Source organism: Hordeum vulgare, chromosome 2H (genome assembly GCF_904849725.1).
Source record: "Hordeum vulgare subsp. vulgare chromosome 2H, MorexV3_pseudomolecules_assembly, whole genome shotgun sequence".
In the NCBI taxonomy this organism is placed as follows: domain Eukaryota; kingdom Viridiplantae; phylum Streptophyta; class Magnoliopsida; order Poales; family Poaceae; genus Hordeum; species Hordeum vulgare.
This window is the reverse complement of record NC_058519.1, coordinates 646,756,657-646,780,680: the sequence shown is the minus strand read 5'-3', so window position 1 is coordinate 646,780,680 and position 24,024 is coordinate 646,756,657. Positions and strand designations below refer to the sequence as shown.

The 24,024-nt window shown below is 45.3% G+C and overlaps 2 protein-coding genes across 3 annotated transcripts; both read right to left on the bottom strand.

The window, feature by feature from the left end:
- Window positions 1-10,556: 10,556 nt before the first annotated feature.
- Window positions 10,557-14,333, bottom strand: LOC123431194 (putative B3 domain-containing protein Os04g0676650). Its single transcript, XM_045115028.1, has 10 exons — window positions 13,878-14,333; window positions 13,068-13,394; window positions 12,502-12,644; window positions 12,313-12,411; window positions 11,838-11,927; window positions 11,650-11,750; window positions 11,453-11,499; window positions 11,282-11,358; window positions 10,980-11,101; window positions 10,557-10,908 (listed from the first exon to the last, which is right to left on the bottom strand). Exons 1-10 carry the CDS (start codon window positions 14,206-14,208, stop codon window positions 10,824-10,826), a joined length of 1,422 nt encoding a protein of 473 aa, XP_044970963.1. The 5' UTR covers window positions 14,209-14,333; the 3' UTR covers window positions 10,557-10,823.
- A 4,885-nt stretch (window positions 14,334-19,218) lies between these two features.
- LOC123428351 (transcription factor SRM1-like) lies at window positions 19,219-23,846 on the bottom strand. 2 transcript variants are annotated; one of them, XM_045112552.1, is made up of 2 exons: window positions 22,960-23,846; window positions 19,219-19,863 (listed from the first exon to the last, which is right to left on the bottom strand). In XM_045112552.1, the coding sequence occupies exons 1-2, from the start codon at window positions 23,370-23,372 to the stop codon at window positions 19,386-19,388; spliced, it is 891 nt and encodes a 296-aa protein (XP_044968487.1). In that variant the 5' UTR covers window positions 23,373-23,846; the 3' UTR covers window positions 19,219-19,385. The 2 variants fall into 2 exon arrangements, with proteins under 2 accessions (XP_044968487.1, XP_044968486.1); XM_045112551.1 differs by lacking the exon at window positions 22,960-23,846 and adding an exon at window positions 21,283-22,887.
- Between the last annotated feature and the right edge of the window lie 178 nt (window positions 23,847-24,024).

The following is a 24,024-nucleotide window of genomic DNA, read 5'->3' as shown; positions in this document are numbered from 1 at the left end:
TATCCATCAAGAAAGCAAAATAGTGTGTGCTTAGATAATCTTTCTAACATTTGATTAATAAAAGTCAAGGGGTATTGATCTTTTCTAGTAGCCTTATTCAATTCCATAAAATCAATTGCCATCCTATAATGAGTTATTATCCTTTGTGGAATAAGTTCATTTTTATCATTAGGAACAACAGTTATGCCACGTCTCTTAGGAACACAATGAATAGAACTTACCCATCTACTATCAGGAATAGGATAAATTATACCTTCTTCCAGAAGACTTAGTATTTTAGTTCTTACCACCTCTTCCATCTTAGGGTTGAGACAGTGTTGATGATAAACGACTGGTTTAACATCCGGTTCCATATTAATCTTATGTTGAGAGAGAGTGGGGCTTATGCCCTTAAGATCATCAAGAGTATTTCCAATAGCATCCCCGTGCTTCTTTAAAGTTTTGATTAATCTCTTTTCTTCATGCTCTGAAAGGTTAGCACTGATAATAACAGGATATATCTTCTTGTCATCAAGATAAGCATATTTCAAAGTATTACCTAAAGCCTTAAGCTCAAATACGGGATCTCCCTTAGGTGGAGGAGGATCACCTAAAATTTCAACTGGTAGTTATGGTTAAGGATAGGTTGTTGATCAAGGAGTATCATATCTATTTGATTCCTTTCATTCAAATGCATATCATTCTCATGGTCTAGCAAGTATTGCTCTAGTGGATCGGTAAGAGGTACAACAATAGTGGATCGCACAATTAATTTCATCATTAACTGTGTTCAAGAAAGGTCTATCCAATATGATGGTACAAAAGTTATCTTGTTCCGAACCAAGTACTAGGAAATCAGTGGGGTACCTGAATTTTCCGCACAAGACTTCAACATCTCTAACAATCCCAAGTAGTGAAATAGTATCTTGGTTTGGAAGTTTAATAGTGAAATCAACGTCTTCAATTTCAGAGGGTGTTATATCATGCATAATTTCTTGATATAATGTAAAAGGTATAGCACAAATGCTAGCACCAATATCACATAGGCTATGATAGCAATGATCTCCAATTTTAACTGAGATAACAGGCGTGCCTACCACTAGTTTACTTTTATCAAGTTCATCTTATTTGTTTCTAACAAGTTTTGCAATTCTAGAAGCTTCATCACAGAGATAAATAACCTGCCCATCAATATTATCAACCAGGAGATCTTTAACTTTAACAATATTAGGCTCAACATTTAATTGTTCAGAAGGTGTAGGTGTCCTAACATAACTCTTATTAACCACTGTTGTAGCATTAGCATGTTCTCCAATCCTAATAGGAAAAGGGAGGTGATACGTCCATTTTGCATCATGCTTTCATGTTGATATTTATTGCTTTATGGGCTGTTATATTACTTTGTGGTACCATATTTATGCCTTTTCTCTCTTATTTTGCAAGGTTTATTTGAAGAGGGAGAATTCAGGCAGCTGGAATTCTGGACTGGAAAAGGAGCAAATCTTAGTCCACTATTCTGCACATCTCAAAATGCCCTGAAAAGTTACGTGGAATTTTTTGGGATTATATAAAAAATACTGGGCTAAAGAAGTACCAGAGGGGGGCTACCAGGGCGCCACAAGCCCTGCCACCGCCACCCCCCTGGTGGCGGATGGCAAGCTTGTGGGCTCCCTGACGGCCCACTGGCCCCCCTCTTTTGCTACATAAAGGGTTTTGTTCCAAAAAACAATCGAGAGCTATTTCGTGGTTTCGCCGCTGCCATGAGGTGGAACTTGAGCAGATCCAATCTAGAGCTCCGGCAGGACGATCCTGCCGGGGAAACTTCCCTCCCGGAGGGGGAAATTATCGCCATCTTCATCACCAACACTCCTCTCGTCGAAGGGGAGGCATCTTCATCAACATCTTCATCAGCACCATCTCCTCTCCAATCCCTAGTTCATCTCTTGTAACCAATCTCCGTCTCACGACTCCGATTGGTACTTGTAAGGTTACTAGTAGTGTTGATTACTCTTTATAGTTGATGCTAGCTGGATTACTTGGTGGAAGATTTATGTTCAGATCCTTGATGCTATTCATTACACCTCTGATCATGATTATGATTATGCTTTGTGAGTAGTTACTTTTGTTCCTGAGGACATGGGATAAGTCATGTTAATAATAGTCATGTGAATTTGATATCCGTTCGGTATTTTGATATGATGTATGTTTTTTGCCTCTAGTGGTGTTATGTGAACGTCGACTACATAACACTTCACCATATTTGGGCCTAGAGGAAGGCATTGGGGAGTAGTAAGTAGATGATGGGTTGCTGGAGTGACAGAATCTTAAACCCTAGTCTATGCGTTGCTTCGTAAGGGGCTGATTTGGATCCACTAGTTTAATGCTATGGTTAGACGTTGTCTTAATTCTTGTTTCGTAGTTGCGGATGCTTGCGAGAGGGGTTAATCATAAGTGGGATGCTTGTCCAACTAAGGGAAGTACCCAAGCGCCGATCCACCCACATATCAAACTATCAAAGTAACGAACGTGAATCATATGAACATGATGAAACTAGCATGACATTAATTCACGTGTGTCCTCGGGAGCGTTTTTCCTCCTATAAGACTTTGTTCAGGCTTGTCCCTTGCTACAAAAGGGATTGGGCCACTTGCTGCACCATTGCTACTACTTGTTACTTGTTACTTTTCGCTTGCTACGTTTCACCTCACTACACCATCACTTGTTACCGCTACTTTCAGTGCTTGCAGTTATTACCTTGCTGAAAACCGTTTATCAGAGCCTTTTGCTCCTCGTTGGGTTCGACACACTTACTTATCGAAAGGACTACGATTGATCCCCTATACTTGTGGGTCATCAAGACTCTTTTTTGGCGCCGTTGCCAGGGAGATAAACGCCTTTGGTAAGTGGAAATTGGTAAGGAAACATTTTTATACTGTGCTGAAATTTATTGTCACTTGTCACTGTGGAAACTGTTCCTTTGAGGAGTTTGTTCGGGGTACCTTCACCACGAACGGAAGCACGAGGCATTTTTCCTCGACCTGAGGTACCTACTGAAAATATCTTACTATATTCATGCCCCAATCATGAGCTCTCGAGAGAAATCATCACTCAAAACTTTTATGCTCGGCTTTCTCATGAAGATCATACCATGCTTGACACTTCTTGTACCGGTTCTTTTATGAAGAAGGATAATGATCACAAGTGGAATTTATTGGAAAGAATCAAACGTAACTCTGAAGATTGGGAGCTGGAGGAAGGTAAGGAGTCAGGTATGAATTTCCAGTTTGATTGCGTTAAATCTTTTGTTGAGACAAACGCTTCTAGAGATTTTAGCGCTAAGTATGGACTTGACTCTGAGATAGTAGCTTTTCTATGTGAATATTTTGCTGCTCATGGTGATCTTCCCAAAGAGAAGTGGTTTAAATATCATCCTCCTGTAGAAAGCAACATAGCCAAAACCAATCTATTTGAGGAGAAAGTCATTGCTTTTAGTGATCCTGTTGTTCCTTGTGCTTACACTGAGAAACCACCTTACCCTGCTAGGATAAAGGATTATTCTAAAGCTCCAACTGTGATACGTAGGGGTTACATTAGACCACTTGCACCCCCTGAGGAAATTAGAGTTGAACCTAGTGTTGCTATTATCAAAGATCTCTTAGCCGAAGACGTAGACAGGCATGTTATCAAATTCTGTGAGGACTCCGCTAGAATTGCTAAACCTCACGCGAAAGACAAATACGGACCTGTAGCTGGCCTGCCCGTTGTTTTTGTCAAGATAGGAGATCACTGTTACCATGGTTTATGTGATATGGGAGCTAGTGTTAGTGCAATACCCCGTTCTCTATATGATGAAATCAAAGACGAGATTGACACCTGCTGAGTTAGAACCCATTGATGTCACTATTACGCTAGCTAATAGAGACAATATCTGCCCTCTGGGAATTGTGGGAGACGTAGAAGTCCTGTGTGGTAAGACGAAGTATCCTACTGATTTCCTCATCCATGGTACTGCACAAGATAACTTTTGTCCCATCATATTTAGTAGACCCTTTCTCAACACTGTCAATGCTCACATTGATTGCATTAAGCAGACCGTCACAGTTAGTCTCGAGGGTGTGTCTCATGAATTTAACTTCTCCAAGTTTGGAAGACAACCCCATGAAAAAGTGTCGTCTGGAAGGGATGAAATCATTGCTCTTGCCTCTATTGCCGTACCTCCTACGGATCCTTTAGAGAAATATCTGCTTGAGCATGAAAATGATATGCATATGGAGGAGAGAGATGAGATAGATAAAATTGTCTTAGAACAATATCCTATTCTCAAGAATAATCTGTCTGTTGAACTGCTTGGGGATCCTCCCCCACCAAAGGGTGATCCTGTGTTCAAGCTTAAACAGTTGCCTGATACTCTTAAGTATGCCTATCTTGATGAGAAGGAGATATATCATGTTATTATTAGTGCTCTCCTCTCAGAGCACGAAGAGAAGAAGTTACTAAGAACTCTGAGGAAGCATCGTGCTGCTATTGGATATACTCTTGATGATCTTAAGGGTATTAGTCCCACTCTATGTCAGCACAAGATTAAAACCGATCCTGACTTTAAACCAGTTGCTGATCATCAAAGGAGATTAAATACTAAGATGAAAGAGGTCGTTAGAAAAGAAATATTAAAGCTTCTGGAAGCAAGAATCATTTATCCTGTTGCTCATAGTGATTGGGTAAGTCCAGTACATTGCGTACCTAAGAAGGGAGGTATCACCGTCGTTCCTAATGATAAGGATGAACTAATCCCACAAAGGATTATTACCGGCTATAGGATGGTGGTAGACTTCCGAAAACTGAACAAGGCAACCAGGAAAGATCATTATCCATTGTCGATTATTGACCAAATGCTAGAAAGGCTATCAAAACACACACACTTCTGCTTTCTAGACGGTTATTCAGGTTTCTCGCAAATACCTGTTGCACAATCTGATCAGGAGAAAACCACTTTCACCTGCCCCTTCGGTACCTTTGCTTATAGACGTATGCCTTTTGGCTTATGCAATGCACCTGCCACCTTTCAAAGATGTATGATGGCTATATTCTCTGACTTTTGTGAAAAGATTGTCGAGGTTTTCATGGATGACTTCTCCGTTTACGGGTCTTCCTTTGATGATTGCCTCAGCAACCTTGATCGAGTCTTACAGAGATGCGAAGATACCAACCTCGTCTTGAATTGGGAGAAGTGCCACTTTATGGTTAACGAATGTATCGTCTTAGGATGCAAAATTTCTGAAAGAGGCATTGAAGTTGATAAGGCTAAGGTTGATGCAATTGAGAAAATGCCTTGCCCCACAGATATCAGAGGTATACGAAGTTTCCTAGGTCATGTTGGTTTCTATAGAAGGTTCATTAAAGACTTCTCTAATATTTCTAGGCCTCTTACCAACCTCTTGCAGAAGGATGTTCCTTTTGTTTTTGATGAGGATTGTGAGGAATCTTTCGAAATACTTAAGAAGGCTTTGATAACTGCACCTATTGTTCAACCACCTGACTGGAACTTGCCCTTTGAAATCATGTGCGATGCTAGTGATTATGCTGGTGGTGCTGTTCTAGGACAAAGAGTTGACAAGAAGTTGAATGTTATTCACTACGCTAGTAAAACTCTAGACAGTGCCCAAAGAAACTATGCCACTACGGAGAAGGAATTTTTAGCAGTCGTGTTTGCATGTGAAAAGTTCAGATCTTATATAGTTGACTCCAAAGTCACTATTCACTCTGATCATGCTGCTATTAAGTACCTTATGGAGAAGAAGGACGCTAAGCCTAGGCTGATCAGATGGGTTCTCCTGCTACATGAATTTGATTTGCACGTCGTTGACCGAAAGGGTGCTGATAACCCTGTAGCAGATAACTTGTCTAGGCTAGAGAATGTCCTTGATGACCCACGACCTATTGATGACAGCTTTCCTGATGAGCAATTAAGTGTCATCCGCACTTCACATATTGCATCGTGGTATGCTGATTACGCAAACTATATCGTAGCCAAATACATACCACCCAGTTTCACCTATCAGCAAAAGAAGAAATTCTTCTTTGATTTGAGACGCTACTTTTGGGATGATCCTCACCTTTATAAGGAAGGAGTAGATGGTGTTATTAGACGTTGTGTGCCTAAACATGAACAGGGACAGATCTTGCAGAAGTGTCATTCCGAAGCCTATGGAGGACACCACGCTGGAGATAGAACTGCCCATAAGGCATTGCAATCAGGTTTCTATTGGCCCACTCTCTTCAAGGATGCCCGTAAGTTTGTCTTGTCTTGTGACGAATGCCAAAGAATAAGGAATATCAGTAAGCGTCAGGAAATGCCTATGAACTATTCACTTGTCATTGAACCATTTGATGTCTGGGGCTTTGATTATATGGGACCTTTCCCGAGTTCCAATGGGTACACTCACATCTTAGTTGTTGTGGATTACGTTACTAAGTGGGTAGAAGCTATCCCCACTAAAAATGCTAATCACCACACCTCTATTAAGATGCTTAAAGAAGTCATTTTCCCAAGATTTGGAGTCCCTAGATATTTGATGACTGATGGCGGTTCACACTTCATTCATGGTGTTTTCCGCAAGATGCTCGCTAAGTATGATGTCAACCATAGAGTTGCATCTCCTTATCATCCTCAGTCTAGTGGTCAAGTGGAGTTGAGTAATAGGGAGATCAAATTGATCCTACAAAAGACCGTCAATAGATCTCGAAAGAATTGGTCTAGCAAACTTGACTATGCACAATGGGCTTATAGGACTGCCTATAAGAATCCCATGGGCATGTCGTCGTATAAAATGGTTTACGGTAAGGCCTGTCATTTACCTCTTGAGCTGGAACACAAAGCTTATTGGGAAATCAAAGAGCTCAACTTTGATTTCAAACTTGCCGGTGAGAAGCGGTTGTTTGATATCAGCTCATTAGATGAATGGAGACCCAGGCATATGAGAATGCCAAGTTGTTCAAGGAAAAGGTTAAGAGATGGCACGACAAACGAATACAGAAACGAGAGTTCAATGTAGGTGATTATGTCCTGCTATACAATTCTCGTTTAAGATTCTTCGCAGGCAAGCTTCTCTCTAAATGGGAAGGTCCTTACTTTATTGGGGAAGTATATCGTTCCGGTGCCATCAAAATCAATAACACGGAAGGAAATTTTCCTAGAGTGGTAAATGGGCAAAGAATCAAGCATTACATCTCTGGTACTCCCATAAATGTTGAGACCAATATCATCAATGTCATAACTCCACAGGAGTACATAAGGGATGTTTATCAGCCTGTTTCAGACCGTGAAAACGAAGAGGTATCTGTTTCGGTAAGAAATTGGACTCTGATGCTTTTCCAATAGGAAATTTCCTCTGTTTTGGAATATTTGGAAAATTAGAAAAATAAAAAGCAGTCCGGAGAGCGCACGAGGCGGCCACAAGCTTGGAAGCCTCCACCTACCCCCCTGGTGGTGGAGCGAGGGCTTGTGGGCACCTCGTGTGCCTCCCGAACTCCATTTTCTTGCGGAGCACTCCTTCTGGTCCAGAAAAAATCAATATATATTCGCCCGAAGGTTTTGATCTCCATATCGCGCGGTCTTCCTCTGTTTTCGTTTCGAGCCTGTTTCTGTGGCAGATCTAGATCATCATGACTTCCCCAAACGCTCCTAAGGACAAGATCTTCGAGAAGGTCATCAATCCCTACCTCACGGAAGTGCTGAAACACCCTCAATCTATCAAGATGAGCGAGGGGATGTTGCACATCCGTGATGTTGAGGGGCCTAAGAAGACCGGAAGTGTGGAGACGAGGCTCGAAGCAATGGAGCAACAAGTCTTCAAGTGCCAAGGGATGGTGGAGCATGGACTCAACGCCAACCACATGATGATCACGGAGTTCACCAGCAATCACAAGATGGATGCCATTGACATTGGGAAACACCTCTCCAGGCTCTATGACAGGGTTGACCAACTTCAGGGCCAGATCTATGACCTGCAGAACCAAAACTGTGAGTATGAGTACAGATTTAAATCAATAAGGTTGGCTGCAGATTTGAGGATTCCGGCGACTCGTTCATCCTGCCATGATGGAGCACCTATGCCTTGGAATACGGAGGATCAGACTACTTCGACAAGTCCACCACCATCACCACCAAAGAAAGACAACTAAGCATTGGTATGGGCAATCCCCTTGGCTTCTGCCAAGCTTGGGGGAGTTGCCCTGGTATCGTATCACCTTTATATCTTTTGCTTTTACCTTTGTTTTAGTTCTTTCCTTTTCAGTTTTTATTTATTCTCTTAGAGGAATAAGTCTTTAGTATTTAGTTTGAGTCTTTTGCTTTTGTCTCTCCCCCGATGTATTCGAGCTTACGAGCTATTTAATAAAGAGTATCTTAGTCAAGGGCTTTGCTTTGTGACATGATCAAAAGTATGAAAAGAACGATAGCATGAAAGATCATGAGACGGTCTTATGGAAAGTGATAACTTCACATATGACACGTATGATGATTGAAACTTGTTGAGAATAAATCAACATAGACCTCAGTCATTGTTGCAACTAATAAGAAGTAATAAGGAAAGAGAGGTTCACATACAAATATATCATCTTAGACACTTTTTACAATTGTGAGCACTCACCAAACTATTACATGCTTAGGAGTAGATGTTGGACAAGGAAGACAACATAATGAATTGTGTTTGCTTGGTTCTAAACAATGTTATATGATTAGAGATCCCTTAGCATGTGACGATTGCTTCCACCTCATATCAGCCAAAACTCCCGCACCAAGTAGAGATACTACTTGTGCATCCATAAATCTCCAACCCAGTTTTGCCATGAGAGTCCACCATACCTACCTATGGATTGAATAAGATCCTTCAAGTAAGTTGTCATCGGTGCAAGTAATAAAAATTGCTCTCTAATATGTATGATCTATTAGTGTGTGGAAAATAAGCTTTGTACGAACCTGTGATGAGGAAGACATAAAAGCGACAGACTGCATAATAAAGTTCTTTATCACAGGAGGCAATATAAAGTGACGTTCCTCCGCACTAAGAGGACACGCATTCAAACCTCAAAAGCGCATGACAACCTCTGCTTCCCTCTGCGAAGGGCCTATATTGTACCTTTACTTTTTGCACTTGTAACAGTCATGGTGATCTCCACCAATTCCCTATTTTTTCCTTTGTCTTGGCTACCGTCACATGCTTGGGAAATATCTATATTCATATATTAACTTGGAGTTGAGTACTTATTATTTATTATTGTTGACTTTACCCTTGAGGTAAATAGTTGGGAGGCAAAACTATAAGCCCCTATCTTCCTCTATGTCCAGCTGAAACTTTGACACCATGAGTACCACGTGAGTTGTAACAATTGTGGAAAACAAAAGAGATGATTGAGTATGTGGATTTGCCTTACAAGCTCTTACTTGACTCTTTCTGATGTTGTGATAAATTGCAATTGCCTCAATGACTTTGGACTATTGTTGGTTACTTCTCGGTAAGGTTTTTGCTTCATGCTTTGCTTTGTGAAGGAATTGTTACTTTCTCATAAGAATCTTTATGATGTATTGCTGTCCTATGTGTGATCATGATGTCCTCATGTCCGTATTATGTTTTATCGACACCTTCGTCCCTCAACATGTGGACATGTTTATGGAACTTGGTTTTCGCTTGAGGACAAGCGAGGTCTAAGCTTGGGGGAGTTGATACGTCCATTTTGCATCATGCTTTCATGTTGATATCCCCCCCCCCCTCCTAGTCAACCATACTGATCTTTTAGAGGGTTCTAGAGCCAGATGGTCGGAAAGGATTTTTGGGCTGAGTGACATAGGGGGTGTCGGCATTCGACGTGGCGGATGTCCGGACACTCCCCCCCCCCCTCCCAAAAAAGGTTTGGGGAAAATATGTATATTTCGGACGTCCATACCTCACCGACCTAATTTAGTGATCCGCGTTGGATGGCTAAAAGTGACTGGACAACTCGCTCCAGACATTTATTCCGGCACCTGGGATTTGATACCAATCATTACGCAATTTCAGGTCATATAACTAGTATTTCCATCTCACGTGAGCCATGGAAAGTCATGCCTTGTTGCTCTTCCCGAGCACACCTGCGTGTTTTGTGGGGCGGTCGGCCACTCTAGCGGTCTCCTCTGACGTGTTACGAGCGGGGAAAGGTGTGGCGGCGTGTGGGGAGGGGACATGTGTAACCATTCCATCGGCGAAAGAGGTGGCGGAGGGTGGTGACGGCGCGAGGATGAGAAAGAGAAGCTCACGGGGGAGAGAAAATGAAGAGAAGCTTGCCCGCGATTGCTCAAAGTTGGGCAGAGGTATCAAGTAACTCAATTTGAGGGGTAACTCCTTAGATTTTGTGGCTTAACTCCTGAGATGAGAAAAATTTGAGTAAGGATTTTAGGGGAAGGGCTAGAGATGCTCTTAGCTATCCACCACGATGAGACGTGCTTTGAAGCCGGATGGAAATATTATGGCATTCTCTCACAAGTTACAAGTTGTCTTGGCTGCTTGTTTACCATCACAAGTGCTGCAAAAAGGATCGCTTCATCAATTCTGTTGACAGATTCAGCAGATCGATTCAGAGCCAAACATACATCCTACAAATGGTGGGAATCATCCAGAATGAGGTACAACACTACAGAACAAATTATTTTTCTTACAAATACATAACAAAACACCAACTGCTACACGGTGAAGCAAACTTAAGTCATCTAAAAACTGGAAAGATGTTCTCTTGGGGCCAGAGCTATTCACCAGCTACTAAGGCCTACAGCAGGACTTGTGTCTGAAATTCAGTTCCAATGGTACAACATGTCAATGATGATAATTTAGGGTGATACTCTCTCGACGATGCTTCATGGTGTTCCCTCTTCTTTTTTTGTGATTGCTTCTAGGTGTTCTGTAACAAGTCAACATGCACCATATCATTGTGATGGTGCTTTCTGGTGCTGAACTGAAGACGGCATCTACCTTTTTTTCTTGGCGTTCAGGTTCCTGGTGAACCCGCATTGTTTGTTTATGCGGCCTTCCTCCTTGCATTCCGGACAGAGTAAGGTAGCGCACTGCCCGGTCACCTTCTCCGCACGGACAAGCTGATCAATCAAGAGATCACAACAAGAATATTGAAATATGTCATACTAATATCATAAGAGTGACTTCCACAATGAGAAGTTGATGTCGAAAGAGCTAGCGAGTTTGCAGATGGGAAGTTGGATGGACTATTACTGAGAAGCAAGAGAAAGTGGGGGAGATTAGATCGAGTTTTCACGTACAAATTTGCCGGACTCCAGGCTTTTGTAGATGATGAAGGTGTCTTGTGGCTCTAGATTATGGTTCTTTGAAAATTCTCCTGAGAATAAGGCAATGCAATTCATCATAAAACACATGTACATATTTACAAATGTTTGAAGTGTTTACTTCAGTCAGTCAGTGTTAAAACATACCAGTACTTTCCAAGACATACATTCTGCTCTTGTTGTTAGGCCAGAACCTGGGAAGTATCTTACATCATCAGTGTGATATATACAGTTGAACTAGTGAGAATTGGGCAGATATTAACTCTAGGACACTGCGAAACTATGGCTTACGACGTTATTGCAGAAAAAAAAAATATTACTCTGAAGTCTGAACTAGTGATTACCTGAACTTAAAGTTCCATGTAACAGGAAGCTTCAAGTCATCCATCTTGAGTATCAGGCCATCCCTTTCAAGCAAAGCTGGAAGGTTAGCCTCTGCATCCCTCTGCGAAATTCAGTATAGTGAGATTACGAAGCATCTAACAGATAACTTTCACGTCAATTAGAGTAATAGTGTCATGCATCTACGTACCTTTGGCAGTACAATTCTTCCAATATTTCCAACATCACTGTTGGTCAACTCCTTCCACACAATCATATAGTAGTCTTTACAGTTGAACCTCTGTCAATAGTTTTGCAGGAACAAATTCAAGTTAGTTCAGTGGGAATGCGCTACAAACCACTGATGATCTTTTCAGATTTGGATTTTTGGAAATTACTTTGGTATGCCCTTTCTTCATTTTAATACAGAAAATTAGGGGAGCATGTTTTGCTACTTGTCATAACTTACAACTCGTAGGACCATCAGGTTCCAGTTGTTTGCCCAACAAGAATCTAAAGCTGGAACCGATTATAGTGGCAAATTGATGGAGTAATTGTCTAAGTAGAGTGTCTTTTCCATTATTCTACTATGAAGCAATTAATGCAGAATAGCTTATCTTGTTAATATAATGAAGAAAAAAATCATATACAGCAAAGAACAGCATGCATAGTGAAGTTATACTTACAGTAGTGAAAATTTCCTGGCCCTGATTCAAGTTGTGATTCTCATCTAGCATGGGGTGATCTAGTACATCACTGTTTTCACTTTCCATCTCAGGCGGGTCCTGGAAATTAATCTCACATCAGGTGTTCTAGCTCATGCTAATTTGAATTATATAAGCATAAATAATTTACATGCTTCCTGTTGTTGTTACCTCTGAATTCCTCCCCTTCTGGGTGCGCATGGTGTTCCTCTTCGCCCTTTTGGTGTATGTGGCCTCGTCTAATAATTGTGGAGGAGAGTGATTGTTTGACGCCGGAGATATTGGTTGATCCACCCTGAAGTTGGATACAAAGCCTGCAGCACGAGATGTACAGAATGAATCAATGTGCAATAGTAACATGCAAAATGAAATTTGGAAATCGTAACATGCATGCAATTTGGTCTATGCAGAGTAAGAGCTGGATATATATGACTCAGATTTTTATGGAATGAGGATATGGACAAATCGCTTCAGAAAATTTGTAAGCATCTAGAGTCTTCACATTCAATACCATCATCATAAACCCCTTACACGGCTGCTGGGTTCAAGACAATGCCGCACTAAACAGTACACAAACTTGAATACCGAATAAATTCAACTATAAACCTTGCATATCGAAGAATTGAACCCGGAGTTGTCGGATACATAGAATTTATGAAAGAGATCCACACAATGCATGTGGCATATATACCAGAATCTTAAACGGATCCACATCTAAATGTATGTATACGGTATACCTGAACCTTGCTGATTGTTATTGTTGCCATGGTAGGTAATAGCTTGGTGATCCTGCTGCATGCCATGAGGGTAAACAGTAGCGTAAGGGCTCCTCGGACTGAAGTTAGGCCATGCCGTGGCGGAGCACAGCCTGGAGCTCTGATGGTAGCCATTGTTACCGCGGACGACGCTGCTGCTGCTACCGCAGGCGACGGACACAAACGTGCTGCTGTTAACGTTATACATGGTCCAGTCCCCAAAACCCCCTGCTCCCATCGGGACCTGCGGCTGCGCTGCGGCGCCGATCTGCGGGGCCGGCGGCTGCCAGTGCTGGTAGTAGTGCCTCCCTGAACATTCGCAAAAAAATAGCATTAATCAAGGCCACTGAACAACAAAAACGCAAGGAAAAAGAAAAGGAAAGTAAGAACTAGGAGAGTGGCGGCCAAGATGACCATGTGTATATGACAGAAATGCGTGATTTAACATGCTGCAAATGGAAAGTCCGGCCTGATCTAGCAAGTAGATTGTGCAGAATTTCGCTTGCGCGATCTTCCTCGGTGATCCACTCCTCCCGGAGAGTGGCGGCCAAGATTGCAGTCCTGACGACCAAGGACAGAAAACCTAGAACGACGTGCGGATCTCGCGCACGTCCATGGCGGCGCGCGGATCCGGGCGCGTCAAAACCTAAGCGAGCGGCCTGGAACAAACCCCTGGGATGGGAACGGGCAGATCACGGAGCCAACGATCGCGCCGGCGACGGCGACGACGGCGCAAGGGCGTACCAAGAGTCCAAGACGATGCAGAAAAGAAGAAGGAAACAAGGTACTGACCGGCGGGCAGCAGCAGGTTGGACTGGGCGCAGTGCGGCGGCGGCAGGGCCGGCGACGGGGGCTGGACCCGGAGGGGCATTGGCTGCGGCGGCGCCTGGATCAGCGCGCCGACGGGCCCGAACAGCTGGTGGTGGTACTGCTGGTACTGGTGCTGCGGCAGGACGTTCGCCGGGGCGGCGCCCGGCGGGGCGTGGCCGCCCACGGACGCGAGCAGCGCCTGGAACGACCCGTGCGGGCCGGCCCCGGGCACCGCCACGAAGTCGCCGGTCACGGCCTGGCCGCCGGACGAGTGCTGCGGCGACGGCGATGATGATCCATTCGCGTCGGCCATGTCGTCGCTCGAGGCAGCCAGCTAGCGCAGCCTCGTGCTCCGTGCGCGCTCTGTGTTTGCGTTTGGTTTGTGTATGGGTGGACACTGAAAGACAGACGAGAGAGGGAGACGGTGGCCGCGGCCGTGGCTTTTGAAGAGGCGGGCGTGCGTGCGGCGTGTGCTGCTCTCTAATTATTGAGAGATTCGGGGACATTTTTTTTTCTAGGGGGCGGAGCCACAATGGGTGTGAAAATGGAAATGTTGAGGGGTTTTGTGAGATGTGAGCAATTCAAACCTACCAAAATGGTGAAAGCCAAGGCCTTGTGAAGCAATAACACGACAAGGAGAAACCGAAGCGCGCGGAGATTATCGGATCTTTCTCTAAATCTAAAGAGTTACGTGGTACCAGGTATTGCACAGCCACCGTTTAATTAAGGAAGGCGAAGCGTCGGAGATCGTCGGGTCTTTCTCTAAATTCAAAGGGCTACGGAGTACCAAGTATTGCGCGCTCAAGGAACAGGGAGTGTTGAGTCCATCCTCCCTCTCCCGCCATTCTGCCGCCAATGTTTTGATGATCCGGTGATTGCGCGGTTTTTGTAGTTATATGCTTTATTACGACACACATTCTTTCCAATATATAAGATTTGGTTTGGTTTTATTCGATTTGGTTTGATTCAATTCGATTCGATGGGGTAGCCATGCCCCCACTGGTGCCAGCTGGTGAACCCTGATTGTGCGCTTTAATTCATACGCCCGAATGTTAGGAAAGAAATTGCCGCTACCCCGAATGTGATAACTGGCGTTAAATATTAGCCTTTCTATGAGTTGCTAAGGTGTCACGTGAATATATCGTGTTTCGGTCGTCAAATCCAATTCGGATGACGTCTCTATCCGAGGAAATTTCAATGTGCTTCAAAAAATAGGCGGGGTTTTTATCCTGAAAGCTCTTGTGAGGCAATAATGTTATTGCTAACATTGTTGATCTTTTCCTGAAATCCAAATAGTTAAGTATTGGTTATTGTGCTGCGAGTGCAGAGGGACAAGGGTTGCGGCCTCTCACTGATCCCTCTTCCCTCTCCCGCCATTGCACTGCCAATTTGTTGATGATGTGGCAACTGCTTGATTTTTCAAAATTATATGTTTTATAATGGAAAAAGATCACACCCCGGGCCACCAACTATCAAACTCTGATTGTGAGCTTCAATTCATATGATCGAATGTTAGGGAAGAAATTTCCGATACGCCATAGAGTGATTATTGGTGTGACATGTGGCCCTTGCTATCAGGTGTGGACGTAGGATTTGGGCCAGGTTCCGGACCAGCTTCACTATCTTGTATCTACATGGCATTGAATGGTACTTCCAAAAGCATGTACGGTCATCGCGCTTCGAGCCGCCGGCTATCGAACTCTGATTGTGACATGTGTCCTTTCCTATCAGGGGTCGAGGTATGACTGGGCCAGCCCCCTCACCGGTTTCATTTAGCCAAGGGCATTGGTTTATGCTTTTGAAAGCCTACACACGACCGTTTATGAGGTTTAATTCGTAGGTCAGAAAGTTACAAAAGAAATTATCGGTACCCCCTAGTGTGGTAACTGGCCCTTGCTATCTAGGGCAGAGGTAGGATTGGGCCAGGCCTTGGACCAATTTCATTATACTGTATCTACAGAGCATTGAAGAATGCTTCGAAAAGCCCGTGAGGCCATCGCGCCACGGGCCACCAACTATCGAAATATGATTGTGAGCTTTCGTGATAATTGGTGTGACATGTGGCCCTTGCTAGCAGGGGTGGAGGTAGGATTTTGGCCAGGTTCCGGACTGGCATCACTATATTGTAGTTACAAGGCATCGAACATTGCTTCCAAAAGCCTATGAGGTCTCCGCACCCCAGGCCTCCAACTATCGAACTTTGATTGTGAAATTTAATTCGTAGGCCGAAATGTTAGGAAAGAAATTTTTAGTACCCCCTAGCATGATAATTGGCATGACATGTGGCCCTTGCTACCAGGGGCGGGGTTACGATTGGGCCAGGCCCCGGATCGGCTTCACTATATTGTAGCTATAGGGCATTGAATCGTGTTGCCGAAAGCCGACCCGCGGCCGTCGGCCCAGAGCCGCCAGTTATCGAACTCTGATTATGAACTTTAATTCATAGGTTGAAAAGTTAAGAAAGAAATTGTCGGTACCTCCCTAGCATGATTATTGACCCTTCCTATCTAGGACGGAGGTACAATTGGGCCAGGCCCCTGGCCAACTTCACTATGTTGTAGCTACATCGCATTGAACAATGCTTTCAAAAACCCGTGAGGCCGTTGCGCCCCGGGCCTATCAAACTTTGATTATGGGCTTTAATTCGTATGCTGGAATATTAGGAAAGAAATTTTCGGTACCCCCTAGCATGATAATTGGCATGACATGTGGCCCTTCCTATCAGGGATGGAGGTAGGATTTGGGCCACGTTCCGGGCCAATTTCATTATATTGTAGTATAGGGCATTGAACAGTGCTTCCAAAAGCATGTAACGTCATCATACCTCGGGCCACCAACTATCGAACTCTGATTGTGAACTTTAATTCATGGGCTGAAATGTTAGGAAAGAAATTTTTGATACCGCTTAGCGTTATAACTGGTATTGCATGTGGCCCTTGCTATCATGGGTGGAGGTATGATTGGGCCAGGCCCCAAACGGGCTTCACTATGTTGTATCAAGGTATTTGTGAACTATGCTACCGAAAGCCTTCGCACGGCCGTCAGCCCAAGGCCGCTAGTTATCAAACTCTGATTGTGAGCTTTAATTTGTAGGTCGAAAAGTTATGAAAGAAATTGTTGATACCCCCTAGCATGATAGTTGGTCCTTTCTATTTAGGGCGGAGGTAGGATTGGACCAGGCTCCAGACCAGCTTCACTATATTGTAGCTACAAAGCATTGAACAATGCTTCTGGAAGCCCGTGAGGTCGTTGCACCCCGAGCCGCCTACTATCGAACTATGTTTGTGAGCTTTCATTCACAGGTTGGTATGTTAGGAAATAAAATTTTGGCACCCCCTAGCGTGATAATTGGCATGACATGTGGTCTTGTTATCAAGGGTGGAGGTAGGATTAGGCTACACCCCAGACTGGCTTCACTATATTGTGGCTATAGGGCCTTGAATGGCTCTTCCGAAAGCCTGCGAGCAGCGTCAGGCCCTAGGTCACGGCCTATGTGGCCGGGGCTTATCTCCGGCCTTGCTTGCTATAATTTGCTAATGTATCGCGTGAATATGCCATGTATCGGCCGTGGAATAAGACTATGATGACATATCTATACGAAGATAATACCCTTCATTTCATAATTTTTGAGGTTTTTTATCTCTAAGGTTTAGCTGATGATAAGTTTGTATGAAACAGTAATGTTTGTGAGAGAAGTTGAAGTAGGCAACATCGCCAATCATTTCTCGAACTCGAAGAGTTAGGGGGTGTTTGGTTGGGCTTTCAGCCAGCTTCCGGCTTCCGGCTTCGAAGCCAAAAGCTCCTATTTAGGGGCTTCCAGCTGCAGCTGTGGCTTTCGGCTGCGGCTGTGACAAGGCCGAAAGCCACACCTGCAACCGGAAGCCCCTAAATAGGAGCTTTTGGCTTAGAAGCCGGTAGACGGAAGCTGGCTGGAAGCCCAACCAAACACCCTCTTAGTATTACATAGTGTGCGACCATTTTGGAGAGGGGCGGGTGGGGTGTCAGTCCCTCTCCCTCCCTCCATGATTGTGTGCCATTGTCTTTGGTGTAGAACTTGTGAGATTTTATTATTATTATTTTTATGGTCAAAATGATTCTTATTTTGTATTTCAAAAAATTATGCGCACCATGAACTCGTGGGCATCCATAGAGTCAACTTCATGTGCATCGGGCATCGGATTAACGAGTTTTTACTATGCACGAGAGGTATTATGGCCACCCTCGAGATGATAATTGGTATGCTAGCATGTGTTTTCGCTAGCGTTCAGTGTGAAATATGTCAATGTCTTGAACTACAAATTATGTATTCAAGGTATTTCTATTTAAGGAAATTATCATCTACTTAAAAACAAAACAAGGGAGTTCTTACCCCAAATGATATATTTTCAACTGACCCCTTTATTGTACCAATGGATCCATACTCATATACATATCTTACACAGGGACTCGTATGCATATATTCTCAACCGCTTCCGAAAGAAGCTATATTTATATATTTATTTCACATAGGGACATATATGCACATATATCACACAAAATAAAAACATCAATGAGTGTAATTTAAAGTCGCCTCGTTTGTTGCGCCGCCGATGGATTCACGATAAACCCATGACTCAGCCGACATGACAAGTGTCCCCGCCGTCCCAAGTCTCATGACACCTGTCCACCGCCGCGCGCCGCCCTCATGACAATGCAGTCCCCGCCGCGCCGCATGACATGTGGTCCCCTCGGCGTCTCCAGCAGTAACCCCACCGCAGTGGGCAGTGGCAACGCTCATGAGGCCTTGACGCTCCCTCTTTTGTTCTCTTCTTCCATTGCGGGTCAAGCTTTGCCGTCCAATCTCCACTGATTAATTGCGCAAGGCTGGCAAAGATAGAGCTTATCAATAATGACATCGCTCACGATGACCAAGAGGCCGTTGATCAGATGGATGGTGGATGGATGCTTCGTCGCTAATCAATGCCCAAAGATGTCCGTTTTCATATCACCGTCGTCAGCATATGAAACTACAGCTGTGGTGACGATCGATCAAACCAACTGTGAATTTTGAAATTTTGCCGCAAAAAAGTTTGAAATGAGAACGATGAAGATAATGCTCCTGGAAAAATCTTTGTTGATCCCCACAGATAATAATACGCTGTAATAACCAATTCATACATTACTAAGTAACATTGTTGCTAAGTATCTCCTCTCCTGTGCCTGCATCACACAGATCACTAACGGAAACACACACCCAGTATCCATCCATCCAACCCGAAGGCGAACATCGAACATCGAACGACGACGACGATGAATAAACGCAACACGATAACATATGATCCGCAACAACCATAACACCATCTGTAATGTACAAGAGTTCATAGGTTATTCCTTTATTCAGACATAACAGAGCATTTCACTGCAAGGCTGGACAACATGGAGAAGGTTCTGGGTTTGGCTGGGGGGCCAGCAGCGTTTAACGATGTCTATTTTCCAGGAGGAGACGGGCCATCACCGTGACTGCGGGGGCGGCATCGGGTACATCGGAGCGCGGGGCACCACGGTCCCTGGGACCGGGGCATGCATGGCGTACCCCATGTGAGGCGGAGCGGCGACTGGGAGCGTGACAGGGGTGCCGACGGCGGACACGAGGGGGCCGCCGACCGGCTGCCCGATCGTGGTGCCGAAGGCATCGACCCCTGGGGGCAGGCTCCCTGGCTGGTGTGGAGATTGCTTGGGGGACTTGCCAGGGACTGCGGCCTGTCCATTCGTGCCTGTGATTGGGCCCTGAGCGGCTGATGCCTCTCCGTTCACGCTGGTGATGTCGTGTATGCTTGATCGCCGCCTCTCCCTGTTCATCGAGTTGAGGCGGATGAAGTACTTCTGCGCGTGACTGGCGACCTGAGTGGGCGTCCTTGAGATGACGAAGTTTCTTGAGATGCTCCTCCAGTCACCCTTGCCATACTTTTCAAGTCCAAGAAGGAACAACCTGCAGGTTTGGAATCAGGTCATAGCATAGATCAGTGACTGGTAAAGAGAACCCTGGAGGAGGCAGTATCCATCAGTTTTGCAACCGAGCACTTCTCCTTCAATATTTAAATCTATTCAATACTGAAATTAGCTTCTCAAGTTAATTATGAATAGCCTTATCTTTCTCATTCAGCCATTCAAATGATCACAGCCATTGTGATCATATACTTTGGCATTTCACAAGAATGGCAAATGACAGAAAAATGTGGACTACTTCTAATGGTACATATAGCACATGCCAAACGATCATGTGCTTTCAGGGTTGAAAGCTTTAACACGGAACACTGAATAATTCATTGCCCAAAAGGTGCTATATATACACACCAACTGGTGAGAAACTATACATATGGAACATGTAGAATTTATAGAAGGAGCAGAATTTCTAAAAGAAGTACATCATTATGTAGTGGTACAGTAAATGTGAAATGCTTGATGATGTACTTGAGTTCACATTTAGAAGGAAAAAAATGTACTGTATAATGTTCCGTATCTGAAATATATTCACTCAACTAAATGGAAGTCGAGTTTTACTTGACACAACAAGCTATCAAACAAGAGATTATTTCTGACATTTTAGTATATCTAGGATAGCAAACTAGAATGAGAAAACCTACTAAAATCAATCAACCCGGAGAATGAAAATAAATGTGTGAAGAAATAGTCCAAAATGTTCCTTCACTTAAACAATTAAATCTGTTTTACCTATAACAAATTTAAAAAACCTTTTTTCCATAAGTAACCACACTTCTGAGATTCTGACATCTGAGTAAAAAAAAATCATGCATAAGGTAACATGTGAAAACTAAAGTATTAGTCCAACAAAATGTAAGAACATACACAATGTACAGCTCAAGGATGCAACTCCAACAGCCACGCATTTAACCCATGTTGGGAAGCAGTTCACTATCTAACCAATGTATTGCATCCGAAATACAGTAGTTATAGGTACTGCCAAACTAACAAAATAACAACAGCTCTGGCACATAAATTCCAGTTGAAAACAATCATGCAATTCTTTATCTAATCCACCAATGGAGGCCCCGAATCTACGAACAACCACGCAAGACGCGACCTAATCTGCAAAATACAACAAATCGACAAACCTACACGCGTGCAGTCTCCAATAGAAAGCAGCAGGAGGATGAGGACATCGAAAGAGCAAATTTCCAAAACACTCAGGGCATTACGACAACTACACGAGTGGATCAGCAGAATCGCCAGTCAAATAGTAGTGATATTTTAGCTCCCGGGCAACCCAATCAATCAAACATCTAAGTATAACTCAAAATTGCTCGATGAATAGATTTAAGGTTAAAAAGTGGAGCAAACATGTGCTCGCTCCTCTGCAGACAATAAAACGAAGGCTGGAGGCACGAACCTGTGCTCATCCTCGGTCCAGAGGATCCCCTTCCGGCGCTCCTGCTCGACAAACTTGGGCGACCCCTTCTGCACATGCCCTCCCCATCCTCCTCCTACCCTGCCGCCGATCTTCTTCCCGCTAGAGCCTCCCTCCTCGGGACTCCCGCCGTCAGTGTACACAGGCAGCGGCACTCGGCCCGCCTCGATGGCGTCCACATCCATCACCAAAAGCTCATATTGCCGCTTGACCTCCTCGGCTGTCTTCCCCGGAACAACATTGGCTATCTTGTTCCACACTGCCTCACCCTCCCCCAGATCCACCAACGCCAATGCATTCTCGAACGCCTTGTCCTGCTCCCACGTCCACACTCCAGGCCCAGACCCGGATCCTAACCCCTTCTTCCCCTCAATGTTATCGGCTATGTTGTTCCACACAGCATCACCCTCCTGCAGGTCCACCAACACCGGCGCATTCTCGAACACCACGTCCTGCTCCCACATCCACCCTCCGGACCCGAACCCCTCAGTCACCATGGCCGACATGTTCCTCGGCCCTGAAGAAGAAAGAGCAAAAAACTAGATAGCTCTACAAGATTCGCCGGGCGGCAATAGGGCCAAAGGTTCCGCAGGATTGCGGCAGCGAGATATGGGAGAAGGAGAGGGGGGAGGGGGCCGGAATGGCTACGGGTTTAGGCTAATAAATTGGGGAGTTTCGATAAGAGAGAGGGCGCAGGGGAGCGGCGGAGCAGATTTATGGGCGCCAGCAGGATAAACTATGACAGAATGTCAAACCTACACGCGTCCATTCTCAAATGGAAAGCAGAAGCGGTGGCGGCAGCACATTTAAAGAGCAAATATCTGAAATATACTCAGCACATTTAAAGCAAAGATTTCCAAACTAGACAGCTCTACAGGATTCGCAGGGCAGCAATACAGGTCAGAGGTTCCTCAGGACTGTTGCGGCTAGATATGGGAGGAGAGGGAGTAGGGGGCTGTATTTCTGCGGGTTTAGGGTAATAAATTGGGGGGTTTCAATAAGGGAGCGGAGGAGCAGATTTACGGGCGCCAGCAGGACAAACTACGACAAACCATCAAACTACATGCGTCCAGTCACAAATGGAAAGCAGCAGCAGTACATTTAAAGAGCAAATATCCAAAATACTCAGCACATTTCGACAATTAAATGAGTGGGTCAGCAGAATCGCCAATCAAATAGCAGTGATGTTTTACCTCCTAGCCAACCCAACCCACCAATCAGTCAAACATGTAGGCAGTACCGCTCGAAATCGCTCAATGAACAGATTTAAGGTGAGAGAATGGAGCTCAAAATGTGCTCGCTTCGCTGTGCAGACAATAAAGTTCCTTGCAAAGCATAACTCTAATTTCCAGATGCGCAAAAGGGAGCTCCACTGATCTATTCACACCCCAGTACAACGAGGAGAGAGCAGGTAAGAAACCCTACTGATTTCACTCACAGACCAGTACCCTGAGAGCAGACAAACTATGCAAGCATCAGATTTCCAGTATGTTCCCTGATATCATAGGACCATTACACGGATCAGATTCTCTAACAAAACTGTCAATTCAGCAAGCAATCAATCAATCACAGCAATTAATCAAATCAATCAGAGCAGCAAGCAGCTCAATTATTCGGTCAACGGAAGGAAAACGAAGGGAGGCAGGAGCGCGAACGAACCTGTGCTCGTCCTCTGTCCAGGCGATCCCCTTGCGGCGCTCCTGCTCGGCGGACTTGGACGAGCCCTTCTCCCCGTGGCTTCCCCCTCCTCCGCCGCTGCTCTTCTTCCCGCCCCCGCCGCCACCGCCGGAGCCCCCCTCCTCGCCGTCGCCGGCGTAGACGAGCAGCGGCACGCGGCCAGCCTCGATGCCGTCCACGTCCTCCACGAGGAGCTCGTAGTGCCGCCGGACCTCCTCGGGCGACTTGCCCTCGACGGCGTCCGCTATCTTGTCCCACATGGCCTCCCCCTCCTCCTCCTCCACCGTGGCCAGCGCGTTCTCGAACGCCTTCTCCTGCTCACGCGTCCACCCGCCGGCCCCGGCGCCGGACCCCTCCTCGCCCCCGCCGCTGCTGCTCGCCTCCTCCGCCGCCATGGCCGACCGCCGACCTGTTCCCCGGACGAAAGAAGAGGAAAAAGGCAACCTTGACAGCGCTCCGCGGGGCTCGCGGGGCGGCGGCAGGGGTCAGTCGGCCGGACGGATTGCGGCGGCGAGATAAGGAAGAGGCGGATTTGGTGTCGCTGCGGGGTTCGTGGGGGAATAAATTGGGGGTTTCCGGAAAAGAGAGAAGGGGGGGAGGCGGAGGAAGGAGGGGGATCTACCGCCGCCGCCGGAGGAGGATTTGTTACCGCGGGGCCGGGCGAGATATTTTCCTTTCACCGCGGCGCGGGGGCGGGGGCGGGGGCGGGGGAGGGGGACGGGCAGTGACTGCGGTGTCGGGCCTCCCGTGTCTCTGGGGGAAGTGGGAGTGGCGCGGGGAGGAAGGAGACAAGCGAGGCTGGGTGGCCGCTGGCGACGCGGCGGCCGGGCTTTTTTCCTTTTCTTTCTTCCTCGGAGGCGCCCCCGGCCCCGGCGGCCGCCGGGTTTTTATTGTGGTCGTGGTTAATGGCCGCCTGAGCTTGACTTGATCGACATACGTATCAGTCATTTTCTAGTTTTAGAAACCGGTAATTACGTGGAGTATGTATACATTTTTTTAGACAGGCCTTTTTTTTTACACAATACAGAGGCAATTGCTCGTACATAC

Bases quoted from the DNA above. Each gene is read 5' to 3' on its own strand.
- LOC123428351 (XM_045112551.1), bottom strand. From the start codon at position 21,806: ATGTCGGCCATGGTGACTGAGGGGTTCGGGTCCGGAGGGTGGATGTGG. The intron at 19,864-21,282 runs GTTCGTGCCTCC...CCAAACCTGCAG, and splicing joins TGGACCGAGGATGAGCACAG to GTTGTTCCTTCTTGGACTTG.
- LOC123431194 (XM_045115028.1), bottom strand. From the start codon at position 14,208: ATGGCCGACGCGAATGGATCATCATCGCCGTCGCCGCAGCACTCGTCC. The intron at 11,102-11,281 runs GTACGTGAAAAC...TTGATTGATCAG, and splicing joins GCCTGGAGTCCGGCAAATTT to CTTGTCCGTGCGGAGAAGGT. The intron at 10,909-10,979 runs GTAGATGCCGTC...GACTTGTTACAG, and splicing joins CTGAACGCCAAGAAAAAAAG to AACACCTAGAAGCAATCACA.